General features: G+C 40.7%; 1 protein-coding gene across 1 annotated transcript; it reads left to right on the forward strand.

Moving 5' to 3' along the window:
• The first annotated feature begins 583 nt into the window (after positions 1 to 583).
• col2a1a (collagen, type II, alpha 1a) lies at positions 584 to 21,857 on the forward strand. Its single transcript, XM_062426591.1, has 55 exons — positions 584 to 677; positions 801 to 803; positions 2,413 to 2,619; positions 3,785 to 3,801; positions 3,937 to 3,969; positions 4,741 to 4,773; positions 4,972 to 5,025; positions 5,520 to 5,621; positions 6,254 to 6,331; positions 6,956 to 7,000; positions 7,116 to 7,169; positions 7,367 to 7,420; positions 7,832 to 7,885; positions 8,021 to 8,074; positions 8,204 to 8,257; positions 8,367 to 8,411; positions 8,683 to 8,736; positions 8,856 to 8,900; positions 9,004 to 9,057; positions 9,481 to 9,579; positions 9,709 to 9,753; positions 9,873 to 9,971; positions 10,075 to 10,128; positions 10,242 to 10,349; positions 10,452 to 10,505; positions 10,675 to 10,773; positions 10,912 to 10,965; positions 11,855 to 11,953; positions 12,153 to 12,206; positions 12,319 to 12,372; positions 12,536 to 12,589; positions 12,811 to 12,864; positions 13,787 to 13,831; positions 14,074 to 14,172; positions 14,611 to 14,718; positions 14,881 to 14,934; positions 15,076 to 15,129; positions 15,264 to 15,317; positions 16,049 to 16,102; positions 16,214 to 16,321; positions 16,487 to 16,540; positions 17,524 to 17,577; positions 17,693 to 17,854; positions 17,961 to 18,068; positions 18,356 to 18,463; positions 18,660 to 18,713; positions 18,832 to 18,939; positions 19,047 to 19,100; positions 19,193 to 19,300; positions 19,379 to 19,432; positions 20,019 to 20,126; positions 20,249 to 20,537; positions 21,048 to 21,235; positions 21,358 to 21,600; positions 21,711 to 21,857. Exons 1-55 carry the CDS (start codon positions 584 to 586, stop codon positions 21,855 to 21,857), a joined length of 4,476 nt encoding a protein of 1,491 aa, XP_062282575.1.
• The last annotated feature ends 1,840 nt before the right edge of the window (positions 21,858 to 23,697 follow it).

Consider the following 23,697-nt stretch of genomic DNA (forward strand, 5'->3'; position numbering starts at 1 on the left):
GTCACATATAGGTCATTGTAACACTGAGCATGGCCCTGAAATATTTACATAATCCTTAGAAAGTTCCTTTGTGAGGTTTTCAGTCAGCTTTGAGTATCTTAATTCAATTGCACAGTAGTAAGTAGTCGAGGCAGAGACAGGCCTGTGCTTTACTGCCTGTCGTTCCATTTTTAATGTGAATGTGAAGGTGCATCTCTTGGCCAGGCAGGCCAAGCAGGTCAAGGGAGGAAGGAGGGCTTGAGTTAAAAAAATCCCTGGGAGAGTAGATGCTGCTGAATTGAGGGGAGGGAGATAAGGTTCGGGTTTCAGCTCGACTGGGGGTCTGGGGGAAGGACTGGTATTTTGGAATATACGAAGATCCATACAAGGCACAGTGGACATAAAACTGCGGTGCTTGCCCTAACGCCGTGGGTGCAGAGTGCCAGCTGGGGCCCCGCGTTGGATTCCACTTAGAATTTGGAGGGTTTGACTGCATGGTACCATTAGTCTCTGGGAACACACACTTATACACCACTGACTGAAAGCCGGGTCTACTCCATCCCTTCAATTCTCACCCAAGCTCCTGCATGTCTAATATTTAGACATGTTCAGCTTTGTGGATTCAAGGACTGTTCTGCTACTTGTAGCATCCCAAGTTGTTTTACTATCTCTGGTCAGATGTCAGGAAGAGGACGACCGTAAGTTGCACAGTTTTCTTGTTTTTTTCTTTTCTTTTTACATGCAAAAAATGTTGGATTGTTACTCTGATGATGAACTTTTGTTTTTGCTATCCCAATTTTCTCTACCTGATGTTTTAGAAGAAGGTTGCAGAATAAACCAGATGGAGAATTTTGAAGAGCACAACTCTGTTAGGCTGGGATGCAGATTTTTTACATATACAATGCAGTAGTTGTTAATTGATTCAGATGATGTGTGTGCATACTGTCAAACAGGCATTCAGTGTTCTTTCCGAGTAAGTCAGTGCATTTTTTGTAGGATTGGTGAGGCTGTCAAGGCACATCTGTGTGGGATGGAGGACCAGGTGAACAAGTGTCCATTTGTTCTCACCTGGGTCCCACCGTTCCTGCTGTTTGCTCTCATTACTGAGCCACATTTCAGCAGCAATTCTTCTTAATAGACCCTCTTCATGCCTTAAATCCCTTTAGATACACTGAAACATGTGTCTGTTGGGTTAAGATTGTAAGACACTTCAAGATTATCCAGAAAATTAGACCAGAGCAATTTATAGGCAAGTTAAAAATGAGTTTAATTGTTGTTTTTTTCAAAGCCATGGGGAATTGACTTCACACACAGGGTTTAGCTGCAGCAGAATCTTTGTTTTCATGATGTGAAGTGACAGGGTCAGACAGTGCTTGACCTCAGACTAGCAGGCTCAAAGGGTAGCAGGAAAGGAGTGGCAGTTATGAACTCAGGAGGGCACAGGACAGGGTGCACAGCAGGGAGTCAACAGATGAGGGACATATAGTTGTATTTATAGCAAGATGGACTTTTGCTTTTTTTCCTGCCTTTTAAAATTCCCTCTCTTCTTCCTTTAATTGGCTGTTGACAATGTGATCCAAAAGTTAAACAAAAAAAGGAAAGAGTGGGGGAAAGGTTTCAGTTTAATACAGCCAATCCTCATTTTTGTGTGTGCTAAGTATCACTTTCACAAATATGCTTAAAAAACAAACAGCAGCAGTTAGTAGGTCCAGCCAAACAAATCTCTCTTTCTTAATTCCCCAATGTGTTTGCACTGGTGCTTGACACAGCTATGGGATCCAGATGGAGAAATTTAGAAGGACCCCCTGTTTACTTAAGGCAGCAGCTTGTCAATTGGGCACAGTATCCCTGTAAGAGAGGTTCATTCATACGAGTAGCAGAGCAGGCCCACAGTGTTTTCCTGTCTGCTTCATGAGTTATATTTAAAACCTGTGACTTACACTTGTATACTCCACAGCTACTGATTTGTACTAAAGTCTCAGTGTATTTTTGGGTCAAACCAGCACCTGTTCATGAGCATCAAAGGAACAGGCCCTCTTTTCCCATATTCATTAAAATGATATGTTTTATTAATGTGTTTTTTAAAAACACTTTTTTGTATATTTTTCACTATGTTATAAATTGTTAAAAGCTTTCATTTGACACATGATAACTTTTATCTTTCTCCTTCTTCTACATACCTCCCCTTCACTCACCCCTCCTCCTTTCTCTCACCCCCATTTTACTCCTCCTACTTCTTGCCTTGCCCTTTGACCCCCTTACATCTCCATATTCCCACTTCTCTTTCTTAAACCATGTTTCAATAACATCTGCTATACTCACCTACAAACCAAAACCTTTTCTTATCTAACTTTCCCTTTAAACCAACCTGCCTGTCATTGCTTTCATTCCTCTTCTGTCCACCTGCCACGCACCCCCCGCTGGCCACCACAGAGGAGGCAGGTGGCTGCATCCAGGACGGCCAGCAATATAATGATAAGGATGTGTGGAAGCCAGAGCCGTGTCGTATCTGTGTGTGTGACAGCGGAGCGGTTCTGTGTGATGAGATAATCTGCGAGGAGATCAAAGAGTGTGCCAACCCTATCATCCCATCTGGAGAGTGCTGTCCCATCTGCCCTGCTGATGCCAGTGCCCCCATTGGTTGTAATTTATTTATTCACATACCCATAAATAAATTACTCTTTTAGCTTGCATTTATCTCAACACTTCTGAATGGGGAACTACCACAGGATGCAAATATTCTTCATGATCAGGGCTGCAGGAGTCACTGATTAGACTGTAGTGTCTGGGTGTGATAATCATAGTTTTGACTGCTCTTTAAACATTTTAGTTTTGTGATTATCCACTCAATGAGCACCTGATGTTCCCTATTCCAAAGTGGCCCTCTACATGCATGGTTTGGATGGCAACCAGATAAGCTACATTATCAGGATCATCTCACTCCCAATGGAAGTATTTTTTCATGTGGGATTGGATGAATCCTTAAATGTGTTGTCTGGTTTTCATCTTAACCAGTTTGAGAAGCTTCTGCTCATTTTAACTCATGACTGAGATGAAGCCTACATTCATACTGAGCTTCAACATATTGATTTATTTTACATATTTGGAGGTTTTGTACAAGGTGTCTTCAGGTGAATTAACACTGGAAAGACCAACCATTTATGTGTAAGGCCTTTGAGTGCCAGAGATTCAAGGCCATTTGAAATCACACTTAACCTGCCAAATCTACGCTAAGCTGCTGAAAAGAGAATATGTACACATGTGTTTTTCTATTTAAAAAAGTAATTTGACTAAATCATAAACACAACAAAAATATTTTGCTGAAACTGCAGTTTCTGCACAGTAAGGCCATCAGAAACACAATAAGTTAAACATGACTTGGATCTAAATTCACTCCCACAAGTTTAATATAACACTGTAAGATATACAGCTTACTGGTACTGGATGCCATGCTTAATTCAATAAGCTGAGCGTGGCCCATCAGCTTTTACCAAAGCTGTTACACATTGCTTACTTAATACTTAACTGCTTTCACAATTTGCCTTAATGATTGTATCTAAAGGTTTAATTCTCATCTCCCAGTCCATGCTTGCTTCTGCTTCATCTCTCTCATCATTAATATAACCTGGATGGGTTCTTTACCTTTGGGTTTGGTGAATGGTATTTGATCACTTTAGCATCATCAGATGCAGGTCTCCTTTCTAAGAATCACACTAGAATATATATAATCAATCAAGTGTCTAAAATGTGAACCACTTTTAATGTTGTTCTTTCTTTCCCTTCATCCATCCATCTGCAACATCAGAGACGATTGGTGCTAAGGTGAGGCAAGGGGTTGTGGGAAAATATTGATATCCATGCACACAACAAATAACAATTTGAAAACACTACACGAGTAACTTTCCTCCAGGCAGTGTTTCAGGCAGCTGATGTTACTTTTTTTCTTTTATCAATCAGGGCCAGAAAGGCGAACCAGGAGATATTGCAGATGTAAGTATTAATCCGCTGCCATAGCTAATGAGTGTAATGCTTGAAATACACTGCTATTCATTCATTGCATTGTCCAAGAATTCATTATTGGCCTAGATGTTAACTTTTCTTAGATAACTACAAGCTACCCAATCCACCCTTATAGACTCTATTCATTTTATTTGGATTTCAGTTATTCTTCTTCTTCCCTTAAACATCTAAAACTGGTGCTTATATTAATTACCAATGCAATTAACATGCAGTATTCCTTTTATTAAAATTGTTGATAGTCAGATATTTGCAAAATGGCTTAAAGTTAACCACACCCCCTGATAAGGCAGCCATTGTATCTTTAATTACTGGCTATTCCATTTCCCGTTAAGTTTTAAACATTTGCCTTAAAGAAACGTGGAATCATTAGAGATTATCCAACAATGCCTCATTGGACTTTCTATTAAATGAAAAACCCTGCATTCCTCGGACATAATGAACCCAATCAAATCCTCTTAGCTCCTCTCAGCAACTTTCCTGCAAGTGCACGTCAGGTGAACAAAGTAAGCCAAAGCAAGAGGGTTAAGAAGAGGTGATGTTTTTAGCAAAACTTGTCCTGTCAAATGAAATCCTCATCAGATTGTGTTTTTTGCTTTGACATCCGCTTCCTACAAAGTTGGAATGTTTTTCTCCACATTTAGCTGTTCAGAAACTGGCACGGCCAGACACAGCATGGCATGAAAGATTGGTCTTGTATTAATGAGTCATTAACAATGAACTTTATTTTTCACCTTTGTGCAGGTTGTAGGACCAAGAGGACCATCAGGCCCTATGGTAACTATCACACTTTTTTATTCATTTATCCAGATTACTAAAAATAAAACAAATAAAGTTCACTATTTACATTCTGCACTTATTCAAGCATGTTATGATGATGTTGTTAATTGGAGCACAATCACATGATTCTTGCTCTGAATGGGTGTTTTAGCCATACTGTGAATGTTGCTGAGACAAATGTCTTTGTTTTTGCAGGGCCCCTCAGGTGAGCAGGGACCACGTGGAGAAGCTGGCGCTAAGGGTGATAAGGTAAGAGACAATACACTGCATCCATAAATAAAACCCACCCAGCACATCATCCAGAAGAAATTGTCTCGCATTAATGTGTTTGGTTCCAATGAGCCACTAAATGTGGGGTCAGGCAACAGCAGTTCTGATCATTATTTTAATTGAAATGGGGAGAGCGTGTGTACTTAAGCGTGGGAACATCCAAATCGTAAAAGGCATTGATGAAACATCATTGTAACAGGTAATAACAAGAGAAGACAGTTCAATGTACCTGTGTGGGTTATAAGAATAATATGATGGGGAAAGACACGAGTAGAAACACATTTTATAACTTCCAGTGTAGAATTAATGCTGAAGTCTTGTTAGTTAACACAGACCAGTGCACATCAGATGGTGTTTTTTATCCTGCCAGGGTCTTAGCATCTCCTTCTTCTAACAGTTAGCATTTCTGACCTGAAACCTTCTTCAATCCTTCTGGCGACTTAGAGAAAATGTCCTTTCCTTTTTTTCCCTAGGGAAATTCTGGACCTAGAGGAAGAGATGGTGAGCCTGGAACCCCTGGAAACCCCGGACCCGCTGGCCCAGCTGGACCACCTGGACCACCAGGGCTTGGAGGGGTGAGTCTAAAGGGAATTTCTGTAACACATGGCATAAGCAACAGTTTACAAAATCTACCTTTCCTCCCTCAGATTTTAGTCCCAACACTGTAATGTTACCTTCATATTGCACAACACAGTGATTAAACATGTTTGGATAAACAAGAAGACTGTGGTATCATATATATATATACAACTGGTATACTGGTATATTATTGGCATAAATCACAATTATTATCAGTGTTTTTCCATCACTAAATCCTTAGTTTGCTCTATTTGCCAAGTAAAGTATTAATGGAACTGATGAATGCATGTTTGTGCTCTGAAACTGACTCAGCACATACATGGAAACAGCTCAAAACTAGACAACAAAGAGGAAAGAGGGCAATTTAAAGACATAAAAACGTGAACACGTGATAAAGCAGTTCAGCACACTGCAACTCTACTGACACTCATGTTGTTGTACATAAATGTTAAGGGTTAAAATGTTTTTTAGTTTTTTTTAGTAGGGATCAGGTGCATGTAAATGTACCATTCAAGTCTGTAATTCAGTTCACATTATTGACTTGCAGCGGTGTAAAATGCCCCACTTGGTACAGGCAGCTCAGGTTTGGTAACCTAGATAAACTGACTCTGACTCTGTTTGTTTACAGAACTTTGCTGCTCAGATGGCTGGAGGATTTGATGAGAAGTCCGGAGGCGCTCAGATGGGTGTGATGCAAGGACCAATGGTAAGTGCTGTTTACAGTGGATTAAGAAGAGTGTGTGTGTTTGTTTTTGGTGTGCAGAGAGTTCATCTGTCACAACAACAGAACCTCTTTTCTGAAATTTGGCTTGAGTTGCTGCTGTTAAAAATAAACCCCACATGTTCATGGAGATCTTTATAATGCTCCCCCCTTGTGGTTCAGTAGTTTCACTCTGATGCAGATGCAAAACATTTCAGCTAACTATAAACTATAATGGTTGTTGTTAAATCTGAGCTGAATTTTACATTCAATAAAACAAGTGTGTTTGAATGTAAACCACATTGAATTATGCACACAAAAATCATATTCGACAAATATACTGTGCATTTGAAATCCTTTTTTAGATTTTTAGGAGAGGTATTGGGGAGGGTTGGGGATTGGGGAACTCTATCTACTAAAGATAGTTTGTCCTGGAGGGTATCTACTTTAACCTATAAATATGTTTCCTGAAATCATCTGAACCCAAAAAGAAGCTTAGTTTATATTTTATATCACTTTTATAGCACTGGATATTGAGTTCTTCATGCATGCTACCTATTTTTGTACTGTGAGGTAAAAATGGATGACAAGTAAATGAATTTCTCTGTATGTGCTGTGTTTCTCCTGCAGGGTCCTATGGGTCCTCGTGGTCCCCCCGGACCTAGTGGATCTCCTGTAAGTATAATCTCTACATCACTAAATCATTGTGTGATTGGTCATTACAGTTGGTCAGCTGATGGGGTAATATACATGAAAATCTTACACTCTTCTTTGTCATTTGCACCTATAGGGACCACAGGGTTTCCAAGGTTCCCCTGGAGAGGCTGGAGAGCCTGGTCCAGCTGTAAGTATTAATATGAGAATCCCAGAAAATGTATTCCTGAGATTGTAGATTTCATTGCTGTTTCATGCACGCAGTGAAAATAAACCAAATTTGAAGCTGTAGCAAATTATTTAGTTCAGCAGATAGAAAACCACGAAAGCATGTGGAACAACTAGATAACTGTCTTTAATGATTTATCTTTCTTTGTTTTATAACAGGGACCAATGGGACCTCGTGGACCATCCGGACCTTCTGGAAAATCAGGAAGTGATGTAAGAGTCAAGGCTTGAAATCCACCAAACTGTCACTTCTGAAGCATAATCTCACCGAAACCCACATCTAATTAAAATACAAGCCTAATGCATCAAATCTACAGTGCAAAGATGTTCCATCCACAACAGCACTACAGCTTACTTTAACAGTGTATTTCTCAAAAAAGATACCATATTTAATCATTCCCTTACTTTCATTTCACCATATCATACCACTCTTAAAATGAGATGAATAAATCATACATACAATATAAGCCGCATGTACCACCAGGGGGCACTGTCTATCTCTTCACTACACTGCTGGAAAGTAAAAAATTCACAGAGTACAGGCTGCATGTATACAGTAGTTTTCCACCACAGTGAAGTGCAGTGCAGTAACAAATAATCCTTCCACTTTCTGCTTGATCCCAGGGTGAGGCTGGCAAACCTGGAAAGGCTGGTGAGCGTGGACCTGCTGGGCCTCAGGTGAGCAAATACTTGATCACTTCATATTCTCAATTGCTGTTAACTACAGGATGATACCACATTTTAAAGTCAAGAAAGGTAGATAGTGATTAATGAAATTGTCCTCATTAAAAATCTTTTGTGTTTTTATTTCAGGGAGCTCGTGGATTCCCTGGAACTCCTGGACTTCCTGGAATCAAAGGACACAGAGTAAGTGCTCAACAAAAGAAACAGGATAACAACTGCTCAATATGATACAAAAGACACAGTTCACAGTTGAAGTACACTGACTGACTGATGAGTGTGAGTCCTGATGAGTCCGGTTACCTTTTTCTGTAGGGTCATCCTGGTCTGGATGGAGCCAAGGGAGAGACTGGTGCTGCAGGAGCCAAGGCAAGAGACAACCATACAAATAAAAATAAATCCATATTTTCATAATTCAGTTATTGTTTCGATTGTTTCCCTCGTTCCACTTCTAATTCTAATTTGCTGCTCTTATCAGGGTGAGGGTGGTTCTTCCGGAGAGAATGGTGCCCCTGGACCCATGGTGAGTCTTCAGTGGTTTATCTGGTCTGCCTACTCAGATTATTCTGGGTTTAAATAATGATGATGATAATAATAATAATGATAACTAAAGACATGAACTGAATAATAGCTACAGTGCTGTTCGATTTCAATTCCACACGATTCTATTTTAGTTGAATTAGTTACAGTATGTGATGTAAAAATTAAGATAAGATAAATAACAGCTTTGCAAATTCAACCTATATATCTTATAATGATCAAGAAAAACTGATTAAGTTTATTTTCTTTTACAGGGTCCACGTGGTCTGCCTGGTGAGAGGGGACGTCCTGGAGCTGCTGGATCTGCAGTGAGTAACAGTTTTTATATTTGCTTCAGTCCAATATAATAACAACACATATCATAATAATTGAATGGTCTCTTCTTTGTGACTGGTGTACCTTACTATCCTGTCTTTTCACTCTTTAGGGTGCCCGTGGAAATGATGGTCTGCCTGGTCCTGCTGGTCCACCTGTATGTATCATAGTTTCAATTTTGCATCCAAATCATCCATTTGATTTTTCTGATTTTTCATCAGATATGAGCCCTAACATTAAAACTTTTTCTCTGTCTACAGGGGCCTGTTGGTCCTGCTGGAGCCCCCGGTTTCCCAGGATCCCCAGGATCCAAGGTTTGTAATAGACAACATCATCAAGAGCCAGTTCTTTTCTGTAGCAGACATTTTGATTGAAAATACAGCAGTAAGAGCCTGGTGAAGGTAACCTGAAATGTTTGTGGTAAAACAGCATCTTCAGTTTCTGCCTTACCACTTAGTAAATTCTTCCTCTAGTGTTTTCAGAAAGTTCATTCAGTTGGGCTACATGGAATAAAATCATGTCACATTCAAGTTACTAAATAAAGATGTATACTGTAATTTAGATAAAATCCTTTACAACTCCGACAGATTTTCCTATCATACATATAAAAACATGCAAAACACACTTACCTTCAGCTGTATTATATGGAGGTACAAATGTTGAATTTACCAGTTGATTAAATGTAGGATAAATCAGTTGTTCCACCTGTTACTGATATATTTATTGTGTCCTATCAGGGAGAAGCTGGTCCTACTGGAGCCCGTGGAGCAGAAGGTCAACAGGGACCCCGCGGAGAGGGTGGTACCCCAGGATCTCCCGGACCCGCCGGAGCATCGGTTTGTCATCACTCATCCTGATCATCCAGAAATTGATTTACTCACACAACACCATCCTTACGCTGTGCTTAATATTTAGCTGTTGTTGACACACTGTGATGCGTTTTTTTTAATTCACTGTCTTTGTAGGGTAACCCCGGAACTGATGGTATCCCTGGAGCTAAAGGATCTGCTGTAAGTCTGCTCTCCTTATTCATGATTTTAGAGTCCTCCATTACCTTCTCTTGTTTTATTATTCAGAATACTGCTGTTTTACTTTTACTCATATTTTACCATTTCCTTTTTTTTTGAAGGGTGGTTCTGGTATTGCTGGAGCTCCTGGATTCCCCGGCCCTCGTGGGCCCCCAGGACCACAGGGAGCAACAGGACCTCTTGGGCCCAAGGGACAGTCTGTAAGTCAGCTGGGATGAATTTCAAACTTTGTGAAACTGTGATACTTGTTCACGTTGTGATTATTTATTGTTGTGGTCATCTTCTTTTTCTTGCCATGTTTAGGGAGACCCTGGTCTTCCTGGATTCAAAGGTGAAGCTGGACCCAAAGGAGAGCTTGTGAGTTGAACAGTTAATTTCATTGACTATTGACCAATATAGGACAACCCATTGAAAGATCTTTTAGAATTAGACTAGATAAATGATTTACTAACATATCTTAATTATTCCAGGGCCCTGGTGGTCCTCAAGGTGCCCCTGGCCCTTCTGGTGAGGAAGGAAAGAGAGGAGCTAGAGGAGAGCCTGGAGCTGCTGGACCACTTGGACCTCCAGGAGAGAGAGTGAGTAATCACAATATACAATTACATTTTTTAAAGTGACATTATGGATAAGTTGTGGCTACTTCATGCACAATCTAATCAAATTTGTGTGATTCTTTTCAGGGAGCTCCCGGTAACCGTGGTTTCCCAGGTCAGGATGGTCTTGCTGGTGCTAAGGTGGGTCCTGCATAAACTGAAATATATTTAACAGTCATAACTGATTTCAGCTCAATGACACAAAAAGATGCTGTTATGATCATGAAAGTAGCTGCCATGTTTCTACCAGATTGTATGTCTGTGGTTACTCACATTTAAAGTTGGCCTCCATTCGTCTTATCTTGTTTAGGGTGCCCCTGGCGACCGTGGTGTTCCTGGTGCTTCTGGGCCTAAAGGTGGTACTGGAGACCCTGGACGCACAGGAGAGTCTGGCCTCCCTGGAGCCAGAGTGAGTCATTTTCCCTCATTACCACCCCAGAATCAGTCTGACGGTGTTACTCATTTACACTTATTAGTCTAAAAGCAGAGAACATGATTTTCCCACTTCTTCAATAATGCTGACAATCTCTAAATTTGCCTTTCTTAGGGTCTTACTGGCCGTCCCGGAGATGCTGGTGCTCAAGGCAAAGTTGGACCCTCTGTGAGTACAATGTTAATCCTTATGTCTTTCTTCATATCATTCTTATGAAGACTTTCAGTTCTAAAAAGGTTTTATAAAAAAATGTATATAATAATAATCTAGGGTCTTAGACCTGTTCAAGATAAAGTGTAAGGTCCCAAGTTTGTAATCACACACAGGCCTTGGTTGTATGTCATGTAGCCATCTCTCTCTCTCTCTCTCTCTCTCTCTCTCTCTCTCTCTCTCTCTCTCTCTCTCTCTCTCTCTCTCTCTCTCTCTCTCTCTCTCTCTCTCTCTCTCTCCACACATGTCCTGTCTGCTTCTCTACTTAATATTATCAATTAATGACAATAATTCCCAAATTCCAAAGTACTCTGTTAGGACTGCAACGATTTACAGTAGGCTCTTTTACAGATGCCGCAATTTTACTGTCAAAAATATCTGTCATTAGGCCACCTTTCATCACAATATCACAATTTGATACATTTTCATTGTAAAAAAATGTACATAAAAGTGCTTCAGAAAGTGATTTGCATATTTACTAGCTTGACTGGAGACTAAATGTGAAAAGAAAGAGCAGCTGTGGCTTATCATCAACAGTTTTAAGCAAACATATATATGCTATATATGCTATATATATTATATGCTTAAAGAAAAATTGGAAATATTATGTGAGCTCAATAAACACAACACTTGATTTAACATGTTCTCAAACAAAGGCCTTGTATTGACAAAGACTTAAGTACATATTTTGTACTTTTATTCACAGTTTTCTTGTAGAATTATCCATTATTTCATTGTAGCTCTTCTACCAGCTATGCACAACTTTAAACTCTCTCTATATATAATATATATGATATTTATTGCCTGCGCATTTCAGTGCTGATAATTAATTTTGTGCCTTCAACAGGGTGCTGCTGGTGAGGATGGTCGCCCCGGCCCACCTGGTCCTCAGGGAGCCCGTGGACAGCCTGGAGTGATGGGATTCCCTGGACCAAAGGGAGCCAATGTAAGTTTGTCAGGATGGAGTAGATTAGGAAGACTAGGGGTGTCTTCTCTATTAAACACAACATGAAAACCTGATAATCTGAAGGACAAATCAGTAACACAGTATTTAAGTAGCCAAATATCACTACTGTCATAACACTTGCAGCACACAAAAGTAAAGAAACTTCAACAGATGATTGAATGTAATTTCTCCTCAACAGGGTGAATCTGGAAAGCCAGGAGAGAAGGGTCTTTTGGGTCGCACTGGTCTGAGAGTGAGTACATTTCCTCCATAAATACTGTTCCTTCCTTTAAATCTCACAAATGGATACTTCATCTTCTGTCATTAGATTCAATTTCATAATGTAAGTATTCCTCTCTGAACAGGGTCTGCCTGGAAAAGATGGTGAGACTGGTTCTGCTGGACCTTCTGGCCCTGCTGTGAGTATTTCAGTCATGGTTTTAGAGCCTTTGATTCATACAATCTATTTTTTAAATGTTTATTTAAAGTAACTATCATCATTATATTAAATAAGATATGTCTTACATTTAGTTGTCACTTGACTCAACCCTTGATTGATCACCTGTTTTTGGGTCTCATCAGGGACCCGCTGGAGAGAGAGGAGAGCAAGGACAGCCCGGACCTTCTGGCTTCCAGGTGAGTTTATTTGCTCATGAAATGTCAGATTCAGCAGTCTGGCAAACAAAACAATAATATCTAATGTGAGAGAAACATATTTATAGATTTGGACATAACAGAGTACATGAAGGAACATCACCACAGAGTAATTTATTTAGGACAACAGAAGACTTTCAAGTAATGACCTAGTCTTCATTTATAGATTTATTATAACTAATCTGTTTGTTGTTGTTGAACAGGGTCTGCCTGGACCATCTGGTTCCCCAGGAGAGGCTGGAAAACCTGGAGATCAGGTAAACTTTTACATATTTTCACACAAATTGAGTGCTTAGGATTTAGATTAAGTTTAGAGCATGTACAGAGCCACCTACTGTACATGTCAAATGATGGTATTTCTGAGTAGCCTAACTTTTCTGGTAAAATGATGATATGGTACACATGGCTGAGATCTAAAGGGACCATGAAATTAGATACACAGTAAATGGAGTGATAGACAAGATAAAATAACCTCTGGTTCAAAATGTTAAAGATAGCTGTATTTCACTTTAAACTACTGCTTATTCAATCAAGCATCAGTCTAACTTAACTCTCAAGCTGTCATTGCCGCTGTAAGCACCAGGAAGCTAAATGATTATCCCAATACAGTGCTCATCAATCATTTTTCACATTATATTTTCAGTTAAAATGAGTAATTAACCCTGCAAACACACATTGGCAAATGTTGTAGTAGTTCAATGCTACATATTAGATAAAGTTTTTTTTATTAATTTGTCTGAAATAACTGCTGAATAAAGTACTCTATATACTCTTTATATCTATATATAAGATATATTTTAAAAGAACATCTCTTCTGTATTTCCTTTCTGCCCAGCATTTTCAACTCAGTCCATAACTAAAGTCCTCTGCTGTCACAGAGAGGAAAGCAAACTAACAGCTGAGGGTGCAATTGATTCTGTGTAGATAATAATGACCTCCCTCCAGCACAATGCTGTAAAAGTCTCATTCCTTACTGCGGAGTAGTTTTCGACACCATACAAATTACTTTTATTACAATGCAACATTCTGGATAGAGGCTATGTTTTGTTGTAAAATGAATTGTCTTGGATGTTTAAACTAAGAATAACAATGGAAACTCAGCAGAAGTTTTAAGAAATTTGTTTTAATGTGTAATTATTCCAAAAAAACTAATACACCTTGATTTCTCTCTCTGTGCAGGGTGTTCCTGGAGAGGGCGGAGTTCCTGGTGCTGTTGGACCAAGAGTGAGTTTCCATGTTCAGGATTCTCATCTTCATTCACAATTATTTCAAAGCAAATAGTACTGTACATACAGCCAATTATGACAGTTATGTATTGCCATCATACACATTTCATACATACTATTTTCATACACCATTAATTTATCATCCAAACAAGCACTTCTCATCCTCACATTACACAACCGAGCACTTACTTCCATTTCCTGTTTCTTCTACTGATCCAGCATCTTTTTGTCTCCTAACAGGGTGAGCGTGGTTTCCCTGGTGAGAGGGGTGGTGCTGGAGCTCAGGGTCTTCAGGGACCCCGTGGACTTCCTGGAACACCTGGAACTGATGGACCCAAGGTCAGTGGATGACTCTGAAACAGATTATTATTTAACTGCCTTTCTTACAGGCCAGTGAGTAACCCTCATACCCGGCTATGTAACAGTACCTCCTCCACAAGTGTTAAATTATTCACGGTGTTCCATGTACAGCTCTAAAAAAACTCAAATCTAGTCAAGCAGATTTAAGGTTGTGATTCCAGAGGAGCGTATCATCTCACATCAAGGGTTTTCTAAGCTACTTCGTCTCTATTATGAAACTAACCTCTCAGGAGTTTTAGTTTGGCTCACGAATAACAATTAAAATCATCAAGGTGGACTATAATTCAAACTATAATTCAAATTACTATATTATATATTGTAAAAAGAGGACCAGCATGTCAGGTTCAATATGCTCGTTGGAAACTAGAAGACATGACAAATTCAGACTGACAAATGATTTCCTAATCCTAATTTTAGGGAGCTATTGGACCATCTGGTGGTGCTGGATCCCAGGGACCCCCTGGCCTGCAGGGTATGCCCGGAGAGAGAGGAACTGGTGGCATCCCAGGAGCCAAGGGAGACAGAGTGAGTAACAGATTCTTGTTACAAGTAGTTACAATGGACTTACAATTGACTGTATTTTTATTAGTGAAAGTGAATCATGCAGTGTCTAGTGTAGTACATTAAAACAGAGCAAATAGTAATTTCATCTGCGATTAACATTCACCTTTCCTCTTTAACCAACAGGGTGACGGCGGCACAAAGGGGCCTGAGGGAGCTCCTGGAAAGGACGGCTCTAGAGTGAGTTCAAAATACATTTTTGGTTTCTCAGTTTTGAAGAAAGCCATTACACAGTGATGCCTTTTTGGCTGCCATCAAACAAAAAGCATTTGAATGCCCCCAAATGTTCTTCTTATTCATCTACACTCTCTTCTTTCTCAGGGTTTGACTGGCCCCATCGGTCCTCCAGGCCCATCTGGACCCAATGGAGCCAAGGTAAGAATAACAGTGTTAGCACTGTATAATTAAGAAGATTAAAAAAAAAGTTTGAAAGAACTGGAGCCTAGTTCAATTACAATAAACTGTTGGTCATTTTGGTTACACTGGCTGACTGTTTCTCTTCTATCCAGGGTGAGACTGGACCCTCTGGACCTTCTGGCGCTCCTGGTACTCGTGGTGCTCCTGTAAGTAGAGTATCTCTTTTTGTGTCATATGCTCAGTACACACCAAACAGCTGGTTTGTGTTGGGGACTGAGCTGGGGCTTGAAAAAATAATATTGTAGCCCGCAGATTGAGAGCATTACAGTAACAAATTAGGGGGGAACAAACAGCCACAAGAAAGACAAAGAGCTGAGTTTACACAGCGTAGAGACTCAAAAGGTAAAGGTAAAGTTGACGGTTTTATAAGATATGGGCAACTTTTTTACATGACAGACCTGACTATGTCGATGATATATGATCAGATAAGAATTAGTTATTTTGCTGTCATTCCACCATCAGCCAAATGCTGGTAAAATATGTTAGTTACCAGCCAAAACAAAACCTCCAATGGTAATCTATTGAGTGGCTGGTAAAATTTGAAGATTCACTTGCCATTTGGCCAGTAGACAAAAAAGTTAATTTTGCAGCCTGACTCAAAGAGTAATATAGATGTGAATATGGAGGGACAACAGGATGATAATTATCATTTCCCCCATTTTCCACTTGGCAATTACTTATCTACAGTATATTTGATGACATGTTTCTGTTTATCAAGAAAGTTGTTGTTGCTGGGAGGGAGGGTTTTTGTAAATGGTTAAAAGTGCCCCAAACAAAAACAAACATAGTGTTAGAGATGTATTTTAAATCAAGAAATAACTGATGATACAAACAGCATCTGTATCTCAACCTAACCATCTCTTCTGTGTTTTTGCAGGGTGACCGTGGTGAGGGTGGTCCTCCTGGGCCTGCTGGCTTTGCTGGACCTCCTGTAAGTAAACTCAAACCTACATTGTTTGGATGCAATAACTGAACTAAAATATATTTTTACTCCCCTTTATTGACATGCTGCTAATGTTAATGTTGTGTTTAAAATAATCAGGGTGCAGATGGTCAGCCTGGAGCCAAGGGAGAGCTCGGTGAGGGTGGACAGAAGGGAGAAGGTGGTGCTCCTGGACCTCAGGGACCATCTGGGGCTCCTGGACCTGTGGTGGGTACTTGACCTCTGCCCCAAATAAAGCCCTGAAGCCAGATGAATATACCTTAGGTCACATCTCTGGCAGTGGAATCACCTTATAAAATGATGCACAAGACTTTAAAAATGACTCTAGTGTAATATGATGATGATTAATGATTTGCTGTTCCTCTTTTTCAGGGACCCACTGGTGTAACTGGAACTAAAGGAGCACGTGGTGCTCAGGGAGCTCCTGTAAGTAACTCCTAACACATAAACAACCATTTCACAACACTTCACTTATCTTAATCTCAATAAAATATTATAAATACTATAAATAGTATAAAAAATTGCTTGCATGTAACCTACAGAGTGCACGCACACATGCATGTTTGCACACAGTATACATAATATCAGCGGTAATTGATATGGATACAAAATATGTGGTAGATCAATTTATTAGAAATCAAGTGGGTAGACAGACTAATTTATATGAAAAAACATTGACATTTTGATCAAATTAGAAATGTTGCTAGAGCTATTTCACTAACTTCAATAGAAATGAGTATTCTTATTTACTGTTGAATAGCAGACATTGTAATCAAACAAGAGATAAATGTATATATGTATGACCTGATTCAAGTCAAGCAAAGTTTATTTGTATGACTCAATTTCACACACAGTACTCTAAAATATCACAATGGGCTTTACAAACCCACATCAGCAAGCACTTCAAGACTGTCCCCCATTCCTCAGCTGACTGGGGCAACAGCCTGGTAAAATCAAATAAATACATACATACAAATACAAAGGAGAACTGTACAATCCCATCCACCCTACATAGGCAGCATATATTTGGACAATACCTTTAAGGTTCAAAGTGCTTCTTGACATTTTTTACAAAGACTTGATTCTGTACATTCAGAAAAAACATGTAGCAATGGTTGCCAATTTGTGGCTCTAGACTCAGATCCCCAATAACCATAATATCACCCCAGAATAAAATGTTGCCCTTTTATTGTGATATGTGTGTCAAACACAAAGAGGTGACAGTCACACAACATATATGCCCAAAATATATGAGTAGGTTGTTTTTTTTGTTGTTGTTTTTTTTTACAAATGACTATTAAGCTGATGTAAATCTGTTGGGCCTTCATAACTGAAAAAAATTAAATCTGCCTTCACCTATAACAGGTTGGGTATGTGTATGTTTGCTGATGTCTCTCTCTCATTGACAGGGTGCCACAGGTTTCCCTGGTGCTGCTGGCAGAGTTGGATCTCCTGGCCCCAATGTGAGTATTACATCAACAACAAATTTGAAGAAGGGAAAGTAGTAGAGTCTGAATCTGAAATCATTCGTGTTTGTGTTTTTCTTACCTACCAAAATTCTCTGTCTCTCCATCACAGGGTAACCCTGGCTCTTCTGGCCCTGCCGGTCCTGCTGGTAAAGATGGACCAAAGGGTGTACGTGGTGACGCTGGACTCCCAGGAAGACAGGGAGATGCTGGCCTTCGTGGACCTTCTGGTGCACCAGGAGAGAAGGGAGAGCCTGGAGAGGATGGACCACCTGTGAGTCTCTCTTGTGGTTTGATTTTACTTCTTACTGATATGAGGAGGTCTTTCACTTCAGGTACAGAAAAGAACATTTCACGACCCAGTCTTTTCTTTCCTGTAGGGTACTGATGGGCCTTCAGGTCCACAGGGTCTGGCTGGATCTCGTGGTATTGTTGGTCTGCCTGGTCAGCGTGGAGAGAGAGGCTTCCCTGGTCTCCCTGGACCTTCTGTAAGTGCCTTCTTGCCTGTTTTCTGTTCATCTGTGTCCATGTGAAAACTTGACAAGAGCCAGATTGTTATAATTTCCAAAATCTAGCAGTCATGTCAGATAGTCTATGTGTGCCTTATAAATGTACTCTGTTAGTTAACCTTGAATATTCTCTAATATCTTAAAGAGAAGGAAGTGATTATATTACCAATGTGACACGAAGTATAAATCCACTCAAAGTCAAATTATTCTCAAGGAGCTACTGACATTTATTAAGTTGATCACACAACTATTTCCTTTGTGTTTAGGGAGAGCCTGGCAAACAGGGATCTTCTGGAAGTAGTGGCGACCGCGGACCTCCTGGACCTGTGGGACCCCCTGGACTTACTGGACCTTCTGGAGAGACTGGAAGAGAGGTCAGAACTAAACAATAACAACAACAAAAATGACTCATTAGCAACACTTTTCTGGTTGTAGATACAATGACAATACTTACAATGGCAGAAAATGTAACGATTGCCATATTTACAATGCAATTGGGAAGTAATACTATCAAATGTGCTGTTGAATTGTTGCATGTTACATCATTAAAAATATGTTTCTGTATCTCAGGGTACCGCTGGAGCAGATGGACCTCCTGGTAGGGATGGATCTACTGGAGTCAAGGTGAGAGAAACCAGTTCGACCAATCACAGTTTGACAAAACTTTACTAGATCAGCTGGTTTGTTCTGGTGCTGGTGTCCTACTTGTTATCCTGAGTGATTACTTTGTGTCCTCCTGTAGGGAGAGCGTGGTAACACTGGTCCTGCTGGCGCCCCTGGATCTCCCGGTGCCCCTGGTTCTCCTGGACCCGTCGGACCTCTCGGCAAGCAGGGAGACAGAGGAGAGTCTGTAAGTTTCACAACATATTGTCAGGACCATAGAATAAGTTTTTAACATTGATTCTTTTTTTTTATGTTAATACGAGGAAAAACCCACACCTTTCTTTCTTTCTTTAGGGTGCTCAAGGACCTGCAGGACCTCCTGGATCTGGTGGCGCAAGAGGAATGGCTGTGGGTTTCATCTCTAACTGCAACCTCATAATTAAGTTTGTTTTAATAGAATTTGATTTAGATTTTTAATATATGTCAAACCTTTACTCCAGGGACCTCAAGGACCACGTGGAGACAAGGGAGAGGCTGGTGAGGTTGGAGAGAGGGGACAGAAGGGTCACCGTGGATTCACTGGTCTGCAGGGTCTTCCTGGACCTCCTGTAAGTAACATAATCATCATGTAAGTATCATCTCATCTGTCTGTTCGCCCACTAATCTGTTATTGTCTGTCCAAACAGGGCTCCTCTGGAGATGCTGGAGCTTCTGGACCCGCAGGACCAAACGGTGCTAAGGTGAGAAAACTGAATAAAAGCAAAGAGCGTAGAAAAAGAAAAAAGAAAAACTCAGATTACATTTCCATCCTACCACTTTAATACCCAAGATATGTGATGGTAATGAAGGGCACAGGTTAGTCTTTTTGTAATTCTCCAATCACCTGATGAGGACGGGGACATGAAAGGCCACTTGCTTTAATTACCCACCGCTGTGATAAGATGGGCAGCTGAGGCGTTTTGTAATTATTCTCTGTGAGGAAAAGAGGCAGACATACGGGGGAGAATGATGATTTGTGAAACCACTCCTGCTGAGTTTGGAAATGGACTTCAGTATCAATTTTAGATTATCACCCTGTGCGTGATAAGGAAAATTAAGAAAAATGTCATCGTACAAGTAATCTTTATGCATAATAAGACAAAAGGGTCTGGAGCTGACCGTGGTAATAGGGGGAAACTGCTTGTGCACTTCATGGTGGATCTTAAAAATAACTGATGTAGTTTTACACTTTGAACAAATTCAGTAAATTAAATAATGTTTCATATTTAAACAACCACGTTAGCATCTGTTGGCTTTTACTTTAACACTGCTGTACTGCTTCTTTAGGGACCACCTGGACCAAGTGGACCTGCTGGCAAAGATGGATCTAATGGACAACCTGGCCCACTTGGACCCCCTGGACCTCGTGGACGCTCTGGAGAGTCTGGTCCTGCTGTATGTAACATGCTTAGAAAAAGAAAATCTACACCAACAGCAAGCCTATGTTATATTTCCCTACTGTTTTGCTACACCTGATTGTCCGGCCTGATCCATTTCCTGTTTTTGCCTTCCTTCAGGGTCCTCCTGGTAACGCCGGACCCCCTGGTCCTCCTGGCCCTCCTGGTCCCGGCATCGATATGTCTGCATTTGCCGGTCTGGGTCAGACTGAGAAGTCCGGTGATCCTCTCAGGTACATGAGGGCTGATGAGGCCTCCAGCTCCCTTAGGCAGCACGACGTTGAGGTTGATTCTACACTCAAGTCCCTCAACAACCAGATTGAGAACCTGCGCAGCCCTGATGGCTCCCAGAAGAACCCTGCTCGCACCTGCAGAGACCTGAAACTGTGCCACCCTGAGTGGAAGAGTGGTAAGTAGTAGGGGAGTTGAAGAAGGATAAAGAAAGGATAAACAAAGGAAGTCTGTTTATGTCTTAACTTTTGACCTGTAAGGCTTTTTGTGTCAAAATGCTCCTAATTCTTCGGTTTAAAACTTAAAATCTAAGTTACTTCCTAAATAAAGAATATTTTCAACCAAATTATCAATCAGCAAAGTGCTAACAGAAAACTTTACTATGTTTAGTCTTCATGTCGAATCATATCAGCACTGAGAAAGTCTTTGAAGAGATTGTGCTTCAGTGACATCTCCCTGAATTTTTGTGGCACCTAAAATCTCAGACTACCTGTGGACCTGTGTTTTGGTAAAGTATGACAGATGGAGTTCCACAGGGATCAGTTATTGTCTTCCTTTAGGTCACTTGACAGGGCATCAGCATTTGGTACCACCCTGTTGTGCTGATTGAATAGATTCACTGATGTAGTGTACTTCATTTAGTTATTTGGCTTCACTCTTTGTTAACCCACTTCTCTCATCTTTCCAGGTGACTACTGGGTTGACCCCAACATTGGCAGCACAGCTGATGCCATCAAGGTCTTCTGTAACATGGAGACTGGAGAGACCTGCGTCTACCCAAGCATCGCCAGCGTACCAAAGAAGAACTGGTGGACCAGCAAGAGCAAGGACCGCAAACATGTCTGGTTCGGAGAGACCATGAATGGAGGATTCCATGTAAGTACATTATACATTACAACACTTTGTTGTAATTTCTTTCAATAAACTGAAGTAAACCTAAATGATCTTCAACATGAGAGCTGCTGATTAACTCCACAACTTGTTGTCTGGTCATACAGTTCGACTACGCTCAGGACGGCCCCGCTGCCAGCGCTGCCAGTGTCCAGCTGACCTTCTTGAGGCTTTTGTCCAATGAAGCATCCCAGAACCTCACTTACCACTGCAAGAACAGCATTGCCTACATGGATCAGGCCACAGGCAACCTGAAGAAGGCTTTGCTGCTGCAGGGCTCCAATGATGTAGAGATCCGCGCAGAGGGCAACAGCCGCTTCACATACAGCGTGTTGGAGGATGGCTGCAAGGTGAGAGCTGCAGAATAGAGCCAGAAAATAATCGTTCTCTTAAGATTTATATATGCAGTTGTCATGTTATAAGACTGTTGTTGACACAATTCTCCATTCTTAACCAACAGAAACACACAGGCCGGTGGGGCAAGACTGTCTTTGAGTACAAAACACAGAAAACCTCCCGTCTGCCAGTTGTGGACATTGCTCCTATGGATATCGGAGGAGCGGATCAGGAGTTCGGAGTGGATGTAGGCGCAGTCTGCTTCTTGTAAAGTGGAATATCACAATGGCCCCCCAAAATAACAGGAAAGAAATAAACTCAACCATGAAACACTACACACACTTCCACAATAAAGACGACTGGAAATTATAAAGAAAATTGATACTTTTTCTCTCACAACGAAGTGCTCTCCAAGTTGTACTCCCTGGATGTTAGCACTGAAGGGCACCGGCAATATCTGTACATCACACCAGCATTCTCTGTCAACCCGCTTCCTGAGATCCAGTCATGTTTCCCATGGCCCACTGTTGACGGGAATGAGTCCGAGCCAGGAGGAAGAGGGACCAAGCGAACAAGTTATGGAGAACAGAAACATGACTTGATGTCACTTATTTATTGTCTAACCTGAATGGGCAGAGTTGAGGTAGGACTGGACGGGTTTACTTTGTAAAGTATTACAAGCCCCTTTCCACTACAGAACAGCCGCACAACCTCTGTCCCAGTCCTACTCCACCTCCCTCCCTGTTTCCCTCCTGACACACTAATACGGCATTTTGAATCAGTGTAGACCAAAAAAATATTCTCAGTAAGTAAAATCAAGTGCAGGTGCTCCATGCCTGTCCATCGTGAGCAGGAGCAAAACCTTTACTGTGTATTATAAATCCTTGGTTCTATTGTTGTAAAAGTCTGTGTTTATAAGCAACCAGATGGTTTTATATATATTTCCACATTATGTGTGTACATGTGTCTATATGCACACCAACACTTTTTGGAACATGAGGTTACATTTGGGATGTGTGTTTCGATGTCCTGTACCCCTTGACTGCCCATCAGAAGAAGGCGATTTGCCCAAAATTTGTTTTGAAGAATTTGAGGGAAATTTGTTTTGCTCTTTATTGTAGTCATCCAGATTGTTTAAAGCTACCTCACGCTGAAAAACAAAGTGAAAATGTAGAGTTTAAATCTGAGCTGACCAAAAAATTTGCTTTCAGGTGGATCTGAATGGCCATCTTTGCTTTGGGTTGCTCTCTCTTCAGAAGGTGCTATGAGTTCTTTAATTTCACCATACGCCCCCCACCCTTAATTCCCACTAGCCTCACACAACACACTCACACTCCACCCTGGAGGAGGGGTGCAGTCGGGTAAGACAGGGGAGACAGGGGCTACTTGGAGGCCTCCTCTTAGAGTCCAAACCCCAAAGCTGAATGCGGGACTCAAGAGGACGGTCACTCTAAAACAACCAGGGTGGGTTGTCTCTGTGTGTGTGAGGGCGTGTACATTTTTTTAATTAATTTTATTATGATCATGATCATTTTTGTTTTTATTTTGTTACACTTCTAATTGATGTAAATTGGAAATAAAAGGAAAACCGAATTAAGAATGAAGTTGATTTTTAATTGAGTTTTGAATAAAAACAGAAATGGCGTGGGGATGTATTTCTTCTTTCAACAGAACCATTCATGTGTGCTTCAATGTTTTTTTTTGGTACACTTGTATTTCTTGAGGTCAGTTACTTCGACTGTGAGTGCGTACTGTGTGTATGAGTGAGTGTGAAAGCTTAAGACTGTGATGCATGCGTGTATTTTCACTCAAAAGAGTCTGATAACAAAAGAACAAAAGTACTGTATTGGTTCTCCGGTTTCAGGGTGGGGCTGCGCATCCTCAGCTCTTGTTTGTCTGAATTAATGGGCATAAATAAAGAACATTTTGTTGACTGGAATTCAGTATTTTATAGAGTAATGAAGCATTTAAACAGCTACATCACTACTTGTCTGTACTGTGGCACACTTCCTTTCCGGTCTGTCCTGAGTAATAAAAGCTTGACTTAAGTCTTCACAGTGACATAGTCTTATTTAAAATATAGTTTATCATCAGCTATCCAAACATACTGC

This window comes from Scomber scombrus, chromosome 10 (assembly GCF_963691925.1).
Source record: "Scomber scombrus chromosome 10, fScoSco1.1, whole genome shotgun sequence".
In the NCBI taxonomy this organism is placed as follows: Eukaryota; Metazoa; Chordata; class Actinopteri; order Scombriformes; family Scombridae; genus Scomber; species Scomber scombrus.

What these genes read in the sequence shown, in the direction of transcription:
- col2a1a (XM_062426591.1), top strand. Translation starts at nt 584, where the DNA reads ATGTTCAGCTTTGTGGATTCAAGGACTGTTCTGCTACTTGTAGCATCC. An exon ending in CTGGAATCAAAGGACACAGA is followed by an intron (nt 8,075 to 8,203) that starts GTAAGTGCTCAA and finishes CTTTTTCTGTAG; the next exon opens with GGTCATCCTGGTCTGGATGG. An exon ending in ATGGTGCCCCTGGACCCATG is followed by an intron (nt 8,412 to 8,682) that starts GTGAGTCTTCAG and finishes TTTCTTTTACAG; the next exon opens with GGTCCACGTGGTCTGCCTGG.